Genomic DNA, 13,202 nt, shown 5'->3' with positions numbered 1-13,202 from the left:
TCTATTCCACTATGATATCTCTATCACTGGGTTTTGTTTTTTTCCTGTCTCTCCCTTCCCCACTTTAAAAAAAAAAAAAAGTAAATCTGCTTAAAGTTTCTAGTTAAGATTTCAGAGGAATGATATTAGTAGCAGAGCTCCTCATTCTATTTGGGGTAGAGGAAGTATTAAAGAGACAAATGAAAAAGTATTCCTTTGGGGGAAGAGAAGGCTCCTTTTGAATGCTGCCTCAAAGGGGTTCGGCTTATATATACACACAGGAGACAGTTGGAAGGATTTATCGCTGAAAACATATTCCTGTGAGAAAACTGTGGAAAAGGATTACAAACTAGATCTGTTTCCACATATTCACAATTGCACTACTTGTAAGTGAAAGTACTGGTGCCCTTAAAGCTCTTTCTAGTTTCTTTGTGATATATTCTGTCCTTTTGCCAGTAGGTATAGCATTTCTCTTAAACTAACTGCTACCGGGAGAAAGAGCCAAGGAATAATAACACACCTCTCTCTTCATGCAGAGGTAGAATAGTGATCTGAAGGAAACATCCAGGATTAGATTATGAACCAGTCACGTGAGTTAGAGAGGGCTTTGAATCTAAGAAGACTTATATTTGTACTGTAAATTACAGGTCAGGCTTCTGGAAGCAAAAACAGTATTTAAATGTAAAACCAGCCCCCCATTCTTGGTGTCAGTGATTAGATCATGATTATTTGCAGTGCACTATTAGGACTGAATAAAATAGAGAACAAGACAGTTCCTACCTCAAGGTGCTGACAAGGTAAATATACAACGCAGTTCAAACATGGAACCACAGAGAAGATAGTATTTGTTTTGTGTATTTGTACTGTGCTTTTTTGAAGTGTTAATTGACAGTTACCTGGAAGGTGGGAGGTGAATAGGGAAAGTAGGAGGGGAATTCATGGTGCAGTGGGAGGGAGAGTTAGTCCCAAGTGGCATAAGAACAGATGAAAATAGTTAGGGAGGTGCCTCCACAGGATGAGAAGTAAAAAAATTAGAGTAGGTTGCAGAAACTTAATGCCAAAGAAAATACAAGTATGGTCACAGTTGTGGGCAAAGATTTTTAGAAAGCGTAGAGTTGGGCAAGTTGTGAAAGGCAGATGAAGGAGTAAGGAGAACTCTTTGAAACAAGAATATAATAATTAGGAATAGAAGGAGGCCAGAAGAAATCGAGTGAAGCCTGGTCATTGAGAGAAAAGGAGAGGAGCAAGGCTAAGTGGGATATTAGGTTTTGAAGTAGGATAAGAGGGGAAATGTTTTCATTACTGATGCCAATGTTAGAGTGAAGCTGTCTTTTAGCCAGAAGCTTTTCAAACTATTCGGGGTAAAGAATGCTTAATAAGGATCTTTGGGGCATGCCCTCCAACCAGGAATCTGTTGTTCGGATGAACAAGTACCAAGCACCAAAAGGATCGGGAGACGTGGTTATGATCCAGTCAGACACAGGAGACGCAGGAACTATGGATGTCCTTTCAACTGATTTGGAGTCTGCAGATCTCCTTGGAGAACAGAGAAGAGGTGAGATTTTGGCAGAGAGAAGTGGTTTGTCTTTGCATGGGCTCTTTAGAGAGAGAGAGAGAGAGAGAGATGGATGACAAGGTCAAAGAATTGGATAGGAAAAATGCCTTTCTACCACTGTTCCTCTATAAGTAAAGTGCTAGGTCTTTCTAGCTTTTCCTCCCGCTGTGCTAAGCTTTCTGTTTCTTTCAGTCTCAACACCTCCTCTGTCTCCTCCGTCCATATGGACCTTTGCCAAGATGAAGGAATTCAAAACCAAGATGAGCAAGGTGAAGAATTCTCGGCTGGTGGTGAAGCGGGGTGAGGTAGTAACAGTACGTGTACCCACCCACCCTGACGGGAAGCGTCTCTTTTGGGAATTTGCCACTGATAATTATGACATTGGCTTTGGTGTCTATTTTGACTGGACCCCTGTAACCAGCACAGCTGTCACTGTGCATGTCAGTGAGTCCAGTGATGAAGATGAGGATGATGAAGAGGACGGGGAAGGAGGGATTGAAGGCAAGTATGACAATGATCTTGTTTGCAATTTCATCCATGTGTTTGTCATCCTGAGCTATAGCGGGTCTTCCTTATTCTAAGATGGCTACATTGTGCCCTTGTCATATTCCCTCAAGCCAGTCATAGAATCCCATTTGGTCTTGTGAGCTAAAAGTGTAAGGTAGTTTCTGAGAGAACATTGTTGGGGACATTGTTCCCTCTAAATAAGTACTGAGCCAGTCCCAAGGACAATGCTGATTGGGGAAAGGCAGGCAGTATGTTTCGGATCAGAAATAAAATTGATGTTTTATGGCAGAGGTGTCAAATGCATGACCCATAACACTCCTGAGTGTGGCGAGAACCAGATCAAAATGTAACTGAGAAATACTTAACAAAGTAAATCCAAATACACAATAATATAGGTAATGTTCATATGTGGTTTTCTTAGTATGTGGCCTTCAGGAATCCGTATGTATGGTTTAAATGCCCTCCCATTTCTATTTGAGTTTGATTCCACTATTCAATGGAATTCCTTGGTCAAAGGATGTTTATCCCGAAGCCCTGGACTAGTTCCAGATTGTGTGATTACATTCCATTGGCCTACATTCCTCTGAACCTCCACAGCTGACTGGATTATTTCATTCCCTTCTGTGGGAGTTAAACAGCTGCTGCTATTCTCCATTCCACTCTTGTACCGTTGTTAAAGTGTGATTGATGCATTCATTGATGGATCCCTTTTGTTCATGTTGTCCCAGGTATTCTCTGAGACCTTTCGGCTCCTGTTCTCTCTCTTGTCCTCTGGTGTAGACCAGTCAGTCAGCCGACAAGTATATTATGTGCCTGCTCTGTGCCAGATACCATGTTAATTGCTTGGGATACAAGTACAAAGAATGAAATAGTTCCTGCTTGCAAGGAACATAAATTCTAATGAAGGAGACATTGAGAAAATATAAAACTACATACAGCATAAATTTCAAATGAGTAAATACACTTATTTACAGAGTTATCAAAAATCATTTTGGAGGGAGGAGGATACTAGCACTTGGGGGAGGGGCTCAGGAACGACTTCACGAAGATGATGCTGGTGTAGCATCTTAAAGGAAACGAAGGGTTTTATCAGGCAGAGGTGAGGAGGTAGTACATATCATGCATGGAGGAGAGCCAGTGAAAAGAAAGGCTTGGAAATAAGAGACGGAGTGTCATGTATAAGGAACAGAGGAAAAGCCAGTTTGGCTGTATTGCAGAGTGTGGGAGGAAACCGGAAAGATAGGCTGAAGCCCATTTGTGTAGGGCTTGACAGAAGAGTTTCTATTTGGTCCTAGAGATAGTAGGAAGCCCATGGAGTTGATTGATTGCGTAGTCACACAGTCAGATCAACATTTAAGTAAAATTACTTTGGTAGCAGCATTTAAGATAGATAGGAGCAATGGGAGACTTGAGGCAGAGCAGCCATTTTGGAGGCTGCTGTCCTAATGTAGACAAGAGATGATGGGGGCCTGACTTAGGGTGATAGCTCTGTGGTTGGAGATAAAGAATCAGATGTGAGAGATGTTGAGAAGTTAAAAATGGAAATAATTGGCATATGTTTGCATATGTAGGGTGAGGGACAGTGAGAGATTGAAGATAATGCCAAGTTTAGGAACTTGGAAGACTGGAAGGATGGTACTGTATTTGACAGAGAAGCTTGGAAGAGGGAAGGGTTTAGGGAGGAAAGATAATGAGTCTGGTTTCAGACACGTTGAGTTTAAGTTGTCTCTTGGACATCCAGTTTGAAATATCCAATAGGTGAGGCAGGACTGAAATTCTGAGATTAGGGCTGGCTATACAATAGCTCAACCCATGGGATTTGATGAGCTTACTCAGAGAGTATATAGAAAGAAGAGAACCTAGGACAAAATCTTGGGAAACACTCATATTTAGGGGCTATGTTATGGATGATGAGCTAACAAAGGAGACTGAGAAAAAGTGGTCAAATAGAAGATAAACCAAGAGAGAGAAGTGTCATGAAAACCGAGAAGAGAGAATGTTCAAGGAGGACTGTGTCAAATGAGGTATATAGGATGAGAAGGATTAGGACTATAAAAATATCATCAGATTTAGCAATTAAGAGGTCGTTGGTAACTTTGGAAAGAGTACTTTCAGTTTAGTCAATGAGGTCAGAAGCCAGATTGCAAGGATTTGAGGAATGTATGAAAGGAACACCAGTAGAGGCAGCAAGTGTGGACAGCTTTTTCAAAGGCATTTAGCTGAAAATAGAGGAGAGCTATGAGATGATAACTTGAGAGAGTGGTATGGTCTAATAGAGGTTTTTTAAGGATGAGGCTTGGGCATGTTTGAAGTAGTAGGGATGGAAGTGGATGTTATGGAGAGACTGAAGATTCAAGAATAGGGAATAGTTATTGATGCCATGTTCTAGAGAAGATGGGAGGAAATGGGGTTAAGTGCACATTTCCAGGGATTGTCCTTGGTAGGAGAAAGACCACCACTTTGTCAGTTACTGGGTGAAATGAAAGAGTAGGAGATGATACCAAGGGGCTTTGAGATTAAGATAATGGGAGCAGGGGAAACTTTTGTGGGAAAAGAATGAGCTCATGTTGAATAGTCAAAATTTTTTCAATGAAGTAAGAGATAAGGTCCTCAGCTGGGGAGGATAGGAAGAGACATTTTGAAATCACCTCTGTGGGGAATGAGATAGCAAATCAGTTGGGGAGGAATAAGTGAGGGTCCAGTGAGTTTGTATAACAGAAATTTTTAATGTACACAGTCAGCATGGTTGTGAAACTTCCTCCAGCTGCATTCAATAGTACTTGAGTAGGAGTAGAGGAGGCCAATGGCAAAAGGGATCTGAGATTGAGATTTGGCAAGGGAAGAGTGGTGCTAGAAGGGGACAACGGATTCCAGAACAGGACAGTGTAGAGTTGAAGATTGATTGGAGAGGATTGAGATTAGAGAGGAAGGGGAAGTCAGAGCAGGTTGGAGAAAATACTGTGGGGTGGAGGGGCTGGAGGTCTTGAGGTCAAGAAATAGGTTTAGAAGAAGATGAACCATAAAAAGCAGTGGAATGATAGGTTATGGAATTAGGGAAATGGAGTATTTGTGGGTAATGGGGAGAATGTGACCATTCCCTATGTGTGGCTGTGGTGGAGAGAAAGAGTAACTGATTGGATTTAAGGAGGGTAAGGAATTAGGGGCTAAGGAGTTTGAGGGAACATTATTCTAAATTTATATGAAAGCCTCCTTTTATATAAAGGGCAGGAATTGAAGATTTGAGTAAGGAAGGAGGATGATGTGGGGGGTCAGTATACCATAGCCACCATAATTCAAATTGGGTAGAAATTTTATTTTATTTTTTATTTACATTTTTAATTTAATTTAATATTTTATTTTTACCAATTACATTATTTTTTCAAATTTTGAGTTCTAAATTCTCTCCCTGCCTATCCCCACCTCATTGAGAAGGCAAGCAATTTGACATAGGTTATACATGTATAGTCATGCAAAACACATTTCCTTGTAAGTCATACTGTGAAAGAAAACACAGACCCAAAAAGCCCAAATTGGATGGAAATTTTAGATCGTGTGAACCGCAAAAGAGAAAAGATTGTTAAGTGATGGGGAGTAAAGGGAGAGTCTGGAAATGATAGTGGAGAGTAATAAGTATTCCAGCTTCTCCTCTAGGACCAGTGTGTTAAGGGGTATGAGACAAAGTGCATCCGGTGTCAAAGAAGAATGCCAGGGGTGCAAGGGATGCAATGTCATTAGATAGGTCTTAGTGTCAGGGCCAGTAGATGGAAAAAGCACAAGAGAAAGGGGAAGGAGGGGGTTCAGGAGGAAAGGAAGTTTGTTCACCATGGGATGGTAATTCCTGATGGCACAGTAGGGGGAGTAGGCAGGGTCGAAGCAGAACATGCATGGAATAGGGTTGAGGGGGAATGAAGATGGGGAGGAGACAACAGCAATTAGGGGCTAGGGAGAATTTTTCCTAGATGGCTGGTGATTGATAAGCATGGGGATAGGGACAGAAACAAGTGAAGGCAAAGGGATAGTAGAGGGTAGCAGATGAGTAGAGAAATTCAGTCTCTAAAGAGCATTGCAAGGTCAAGTGGGCCAGGCTTGGATCTGCTTCACATGTGTTGCTGAAGTGGGGCCAGGTGGTGGCCATTGGTTCTTCTAGCCAACAGTCTGACCTGAGTGTGGATTGGGTGCTCTTACTCTTCCTCCAGGGCAGTTGGTTTGGGGTGTGGTGAGTGGCCTCCTGCCAACAGAAAACTGGATAGTGCTTGTGCTTTCCCTGTGATTAGATCCCTATGACCATCTACTGGGTAAAAAGAGTGGCTGGGGAAGCCCTTATTCCCTTAATTCTTCTGATACTAGCTCAATTGTAGTCTTTTGTGTTTGGAAATTCTTCTGTTGGCTGAGCCTCTTATAGTTCCAGAACTAGAGCTTGCCTTGTCTCTAAGTAACTTGAAATAGTGTGGAAAGCAGGAAGAAAGAGATCCTTTTTTATTTTAAGCTGGGGAAGTCAGGTGAACTGATATAACTAATATAGATGAGTAGTGCATGGTTACATCCAGTCTAGCAAATAGCTCCAGAAAATAGTTTGGTGCCAAAACATTCAGCCTTCTAAATTCATCTGTATTCTACCCAAACAAACCACTGCTTTCCCCCCCATGGTGTCCTAAGTGGTATAATGGACTGAGTTTTCTAATGGGGGCTCTGATCCTAAGTCTTCTACTGGCTAGAAATGTGACCCCTGAGGCAAAGTGTTTCAGCTCTGAGCTTCTTCATCTTTGCACTGAGGCAGTTGTACTGCATGATAAGACTCTGTCCAGCTTCTGTGGTTCACACTGGGCATCACACATCGCCATTTTTGTATCCAGGGAAACACTGAAGTTTATGTAAGAACATTAGGATCATCCAAAGCCAGCCCAGGTGGTGTGGGAGGTCAAGGTGGTGGTTGCAGTGTGATGATATGAGTAGGAACCAAGCTAATTGTACTCATAATATGAGTATGATTTCTTCATTTTCCAGCATCGACCTAAAACCTTCTCTCCTCATGCTTTATTTAAAGTAGCCATAGGTAAGTTGTTTTTTTTTCTATTGAGTCCATGACTGCTGGGAAATCTACAGGCATCCTGAATAGTAGAGGGCCACATCCTTTCATATGCTACTGTGTTCTAATAGGGAAAATTGAAGTTTTATGATCAACTTAAATTATTGTGGGGTTTTTTTTCTTCAGAGCCAGCCCTTCATGTGTCCAGTGCAAAAAAAGCCAATGTTTTCTTGCTACACGTCACAGTGTGTTATCCCTGTAATCCTGAGCTATTTATATACTTCGAGGACTATGAAGGACCTTGGAATGTTAACTTAGTCTGTCCCCTTGTCTCTCGAGACAGGACTTAGCTTATGACTTTCTCTTCTGCTTGCCTGTTGACCTAATGCCAGACTTTTCTGCCACTTTCCTTGTGTAGGACTTGTCCCAATTGGAGATGTGGAGATGGGCTCCAAGAGCTCTCTGCGGAATCGTTATGGGGAGATCATGCCAGTTTATCGGAGAGACAGCCATCGAGATGTGCAGGCTGGTTGTCATGACTACCCAGGAGAAGGCATCTACCTGCTTAAATTTGACAATTCCTACTCACTGCTACGTAATAAGACTCTGTACTACCATGTATATTACACCGGCTGAGGGGCTGAGGCCACAGGTCTGCTGGGCAAAGGGGGATTTTCTTTTCTGACACCTTTTGCTTTCTATGGACAACCTGCTTAAATGCTGAGTGTGAGGCTTCTGGAGTTTGCACTTGCCTGCCTGGCATGCCTGCCTGTTGACCTAAGAATAGCTTCTTCCCCTTCCACCACTTTTACAGGTTACACCTGGACAGTTTCTCCTGATAGAAACTTCAGGGATAACACTCTGTGAAGTCATCAGGCAAGAGCCTAAAAGGAAGTGGGATGTTGTCTTTTTGTCTCTTTTTTGCTTTGTTCAAGGTATGCCACTGAGCTGGGGGTGGCTGCCCTTCCTCTTCTTCTCCCCAAACGCTTAGGCCATTTATGGCACTTGCCAGCCTCCTTGGTTTTATAAATTTGTGAAATGGGCCCCTACCCTCTTCACCTGTGGAAGGGGAAAGCTCATATTTATAAAAAGAAACTGAGATGCTAAAGAAAAAGAATTCTTCTTCCCAGGCTCTTTCCACTGCCACGTTCCTACTCTGTTCTTTGTTGTTAGCCTAGCCCTGGCTCTTCTATTTGAAGAGGCCTTACTGCCCTTTGAGGACTATGCCTTGTTCCTTGTGGTGAGTCCTCAGCTGCTAAGTCTGTGTACTTGCTACCAATGCAAAGATTTTTTTTATGTAATTTCTAAGATCCAATGTATTTTTAGAGTCTCTTGAAAAGAAAAGATTCCCCACCACTTCCTTTGTCAATAAGCAGTCACCCTAACCCAGGGCCACTGCAACAGAAAGAGAAAAGTGGTTAGATATGGTAAGAAGTGGTGATCAGGCACCAAATGACTCTTTTACCATCCTAGAACATACTTTCCTGACACTGAAGCTGGCTCTATCTTCGTATGAAGAAGAATGTAGTCCGGTTATCATAAACAACCCAAGCTACCCCATCCCCTCTTTGTTACTATAATGTGAATGTTGCTAGAGAATTTGCTTTAGAACCAAATGCAGTGAAATCCATTCAGGTAATTCTCTTTGTAGTGTTTTCCTACCTGTTAACGACTCATGCAAAAAGCTCACCAGTTTAGAGTTTTCTGGAGTCTCTGCTTACCATCTTTGATCCTCTTAAGTCTTTTAGGGAAAGATGATAATGGAGCTCTACGGTTGCTGCTCGTTTTGCTACTTGTTCATTTCCCTGCCAAATCCTGTTTCCCTGGTGATAGTCTCCCTCCCGTTCCGCCTCCCCACACAATTAACCTTAAATCCTAGGAGTGCCACAGGGTATCAGGTGGTGCTTTTAGCTGTTGCCAGAGCAACTTGGTACTTAGGCAGAGAAAGGACAGAAGAACTGGGATTTGTCTGTTGCCTTTACGTCCTTTTCCCCTTATTCCTTTTGTCAATTCTGTTAGTGTCTTAGGATTGTAAGGAGTAAAAAAATTTATTTATTAAGTTATTTATTTTTAAAATGCATTTCAGTTCACCTTTGAAATAAATTTCACCTGTCACTCTAGAAACTTGCCTTTTGTTCTGAGCCATTTGGGCAGCCTTTTCCATAGAGTTAAAAATGATGCCATGGTCTTGCTGTCAGGTCCGTGGCCTTTCAGAGAGAGAGGAAGATAAACCTACTACTCGTATAGGGAATATGCAGTGCTCTGTTTCCTTCAAAGAAAACTCAGCCTTTGAAGGAACATGTCTCTTTGTAAGGAATCAAATATACCAAGATTGACAGGCTAATCAGAGTTTTCATTGTATCCAGGATTGCAGAAGTCCTTTGCACACCTTCAGGTATCAGGATGGTCCTTCTCCATGCTCTCCTTTGGCTTTTTCCTTAGTCTCTCATGTAGTTTGTGTGCCTGACTCATCAAAAATCCATCCTTCCCTACTGGAAAAATAACCTGAGGTATATATTCTTTTCATGGTGGGTTAGTAACATCATCATTGTATATGAAGGACATGATAACATCATGTGCCTTTGGTTCCTCCTGGGAACAACCCCACCCTGATAATTTTATATGTGGTGGAAGGCCATAATATGATTCTTCTCAAAGCTGCATCATGCCCTACTTTATCTGTCAGTGACTGCATTTTGCAGAGATCTAAGTGTGTCTCTGGTGACAAATGAAGTATACGAATGACTGCCCTTTCCTAGCAGAGGACGGCACTTTCTGCAGTGGGCAGTTGGTCAGATGGCGAGAATGATCAGTTTACTCGTGACTGAACCTAAGTTGGTATGCCTTAACCGTGTAAAGATTGTCTTCTAAGACTTAGTGGATCCTGAATGGTTTCCCATTTGGCTGATGTCTTATTTGCTTTATTTGTTTATCATTTTCTTCTAGCAGTGAACCTTTGAGACAAAGAGCAGCCTCCTTAGCTTAGGTTAGCACATATTTCTTTGCTATAAAGAACTCTGCCCTTCATTTTCTTTGGATACTGTTGTGTTAGGGATACCTAGGGGGCATTATGTTCCCATAACCTCTTTGTTCCTGTTCCTGCCATGCCCACTGCTAGAATTACCTTGTTATACCTCATTCCATTCTAATGTTATACTAAACAACCTGAGTTGTATTTTCCCATCAGCCCAAAATAGCTTAAGATGAAGTATTTTCACTTTCTGCTACAAAAATTCTTGTGTCATATTTCTAAATTGTAGATCATTCAAGAGTGAGGAAAAGGTGTTACTTGGAATTTCAGCATCCTAGACAACTTCTGAGAGCTGCTGTAGCCCCACCGAACTCACTGAACCAAAATACAAAGAAAAAAAAGATTTTACTTTTTCTCCTCCTTCATCTCTCTCCAAAAACTAAATTAAAATTGTGGAATCAAAGAATCTAAAGGGTGGAGGGGTTTCCAGGGCCGACTAGTCTAGTTTGTAGCTGATCAAGAGTCCTATCTACAACCTCACTGATAGGAAATCACCAAATTTTTGACTTCTGGGGCGGGGGAGCCCACTTTCTCCCCTTCGGCTACTTTTGGATAAAGAGCTCTTATTGCAAAGAAGTTTTTCTTTTCCATCAAGTCTAAATCTCTCTCTTTCTCCTTCTCTGTCTGCTTCTGCTACTGCCTGTTCTGTCCTCTTCCATGTGATTGTCCTTCAGATATTTGAAGACAACTATCTTTTCTCTCCTTAAGCCTTCTTTTCTTTAGGCTAAACATCTTCAGGTCCTTCAATTTATCTGGAACAGTTGAGGGAGAGTGATTGTAGCCAAAGGAAGGATTATGCCTCTTGCCTTTTCTGGGGGTTGTGCCCAGTTGCTGCTGCATGTTTTGCACCTGTCGAAATTGTGCCACTGTATGGCCGGATGCGTTTATGAGGACTTGGCCAAAAATTCTCATAGAATCACAGGACTTACTTAAAGACCTACTTCCTCATTTTAGAAGTGAAGAAACTGAAGCTCATAGAAACAAAGGAAGTTTTAGAGTGTTGATTTTTAAATAGTAAGTTAAAATCTTACCAGTGTCCATCCCCTAAGAAAGTGTACCATTGATAAGCCAACACTGCAACAAATGGCATATAGGATGTGATCTTCGTTAATATTTTTCAGTGGCCTTCTCTGACTATCTTCCCCCCTCCCCAATCCCTGTGGCCATAATTCCTGCTGTATTAACCCTGATACCTACAGCACGATAATAATAGCTGATACTTAAATAATGCTTTAAAGTTTGCAAAGCATTTTATGTAAATTATTTCTTTTGACCCTCACGAGGACCATGTGATTATTAATGAAGCTAACTCTGAAAGAACTTCATTCCTATCCCAGTTACCTATTGACATGTCTTCAGGATTCTGAAGCATAGTCCAACCCTGAGATCAAATATACTTTAAAAAATGAAATAAGATAATAACATGGAATACTATTATATTTCTTTTTGTTCACTTAGTGATTTTTTTTAAAGTCTTTTTGCTTATTGAGATAAAGATGGGAAATAAAGACTCAGGTCTTTGAAAAACTATTTTTGCCACCTCCAGCCCTCCTGTTTTTTTGTTCTTGCCTGTGATTTCAGCATTATAAGGAGCTCTCCCCATTGAGGAAATTCTCTCTGTCAGTGCAGATCATGTCAATTGCAGATACTGTTCGGCAATTCGAAGTCTTGTAGAGTTGGCTGGGGCCACTCAGAGGTTGTGGGATCCCACTGTACCATCTCCCACAGTATCTCTGTCAGAGGTGCTACTTGAACCCTGGTCCTCCTATCTTCATTCTAAGGCAGACAGTTCATTACACTTTTCTTCTTCTTCCTCAGAAATGATATATCTTATAAATTAAGACTATAAAGAACTCCACACCTCCCCCCCTCCACAAAACAAATGAGCTGAGTTCATTGACATGAAATTTTCTTATAATTGAAAATTGCTTTTATAATAGCTGAGGGCAGCAATGCCAGAGCTAAAAACATCATGCAGCTCCATAAACATAAAGGTACTCACCATTTGTGCATAATCAGTCATTCTGGAAAGACAGCAATTTCCCAGGGAAACCTCTCTTCGCTTTATTTCTTCATGGGAGAGGTAGGTGGATGAAAATTCTTAGTTTCCAGTTGTTAGGTAGGATTATTTCTCTACCTTTAACCCAAAGCTGAAGGTACTGTAGTTTTAATAGATATGGGTGTGTGTGTGTGTGTGTGTGTGTGTGTGTGTGTGTGTGTGTATTTGGAGGGATAAGAGCAGAGGCTAGAGTTTTGTTGGAACATATGCTGACGTACAACTTGCTTGTGAAGGAGAAAGAAAGGGAATCAGCAGAAAGTGAAACAAGAAATAGAGACAGAAGAAAGCAAAGCTGTTGAATATTTTGTTTGCTCATATTTTTTGTTTGCAAGTCAGATGTTAGAATTCTTTCTTAAAAAGAAGGTAGAGAAGGGGGAGGTATGTCTTAATGTGCCTGTTAAGGAAATCCCAAACCCACTTTGCTGTCTACCCAAAGGGATCAACTCAATGAACTACCCTTTCCTTAATCAGTTGTAATGCTGACCTGAGGATGGATTTTTCATTTGAAGGATTCCCTTGGTCTCAGAAAAGATGGTGACTGGAAAGTAACCAGAAGTTGGTTGGAATTGTAGTAATAGACTCTTAAGTTCTGGGTGATGGAATGTTCAGACCTTTCATAGCTACATCACAGAAGAGACCAAAGCCACTAGAACATGCTTTCCCATGGCAACTTGTGCCCACTGTTAACTGGCCTCTTCCAAGTTGTACTGATAACATCTAATATGGATGTTATTTATTGTTATCGTCTAATACATTGTTAGGTACCATGATAAATGTAGCAATGTATCTAACGAGAAAGAGACAGTGATTGCCTTCTCAGAGCTTTTTCAGCCCCTACAGTTGAATATTCTTCAGTATTCCAGAAAGCATACCTCAGATCCCTAGATCTCTTAGCTCATTTCTTCCATACTTAAGGAATTGTAGGACTGAAAGGAAGTTGGGGACCATCTACGCCTCTGTGTGTACATACCCTCCCAAAGCTTCCTAAGAAACCTGAAACCATCTAATTATTAAAGAAGTACCAGCCAACACCAGAACCTATGAG

General features: G+C 41.4%; 1 protein-coding gene across 1 annotated transcript in view; it reads left to right on the top strand.

The window, feature by feature from the left end:
- The window catches only part of TMED8 (transmembrane p24 trafficking protein family member 8), a 30,636-nt gene extending 19,128 nt beyond the window's left edge, over nt 1–11,508 (top strand). The window contains exons 4-6 of the mRNA XM_036736334.1: nt 1,387–1,534; nt 1,727–2,035; nt 7,486–11,508. Of these exons, the coding sequence (XP_036592229.1) occupies nt 1,387–1,534; nt 1,727–2,035; nt 7,486–7,703 (675 nt within the window). The 3' untranslated portion in view covers nt 7,704–11,508. The remainder of the gene's footprint in view (nt 1–1,386; nt 1,535–1,726; nt 2,036–7,485) is intronic.
- Nucleotides 11,509–13,202: the final 1,694 nt, after the last annotated feature.

This window comes from Trichosurus vulpecula, chromosome 8, assembly GCF_011100635.1.
Source record: "Trichosurus vulpecula isolate mTriVul1 chromosome 8, mTriVul1.pri, whole genome shotgun sequence".
NCBI lineage: Eukaryota > Metazoa > Chordata > Mammalia > Diprotodontia > Phalangeridae > Trichosurus > Trichosurus vulpecula.
This window is presented reverse-complemented; position numbering and strand designations above follow the sequence as displayed.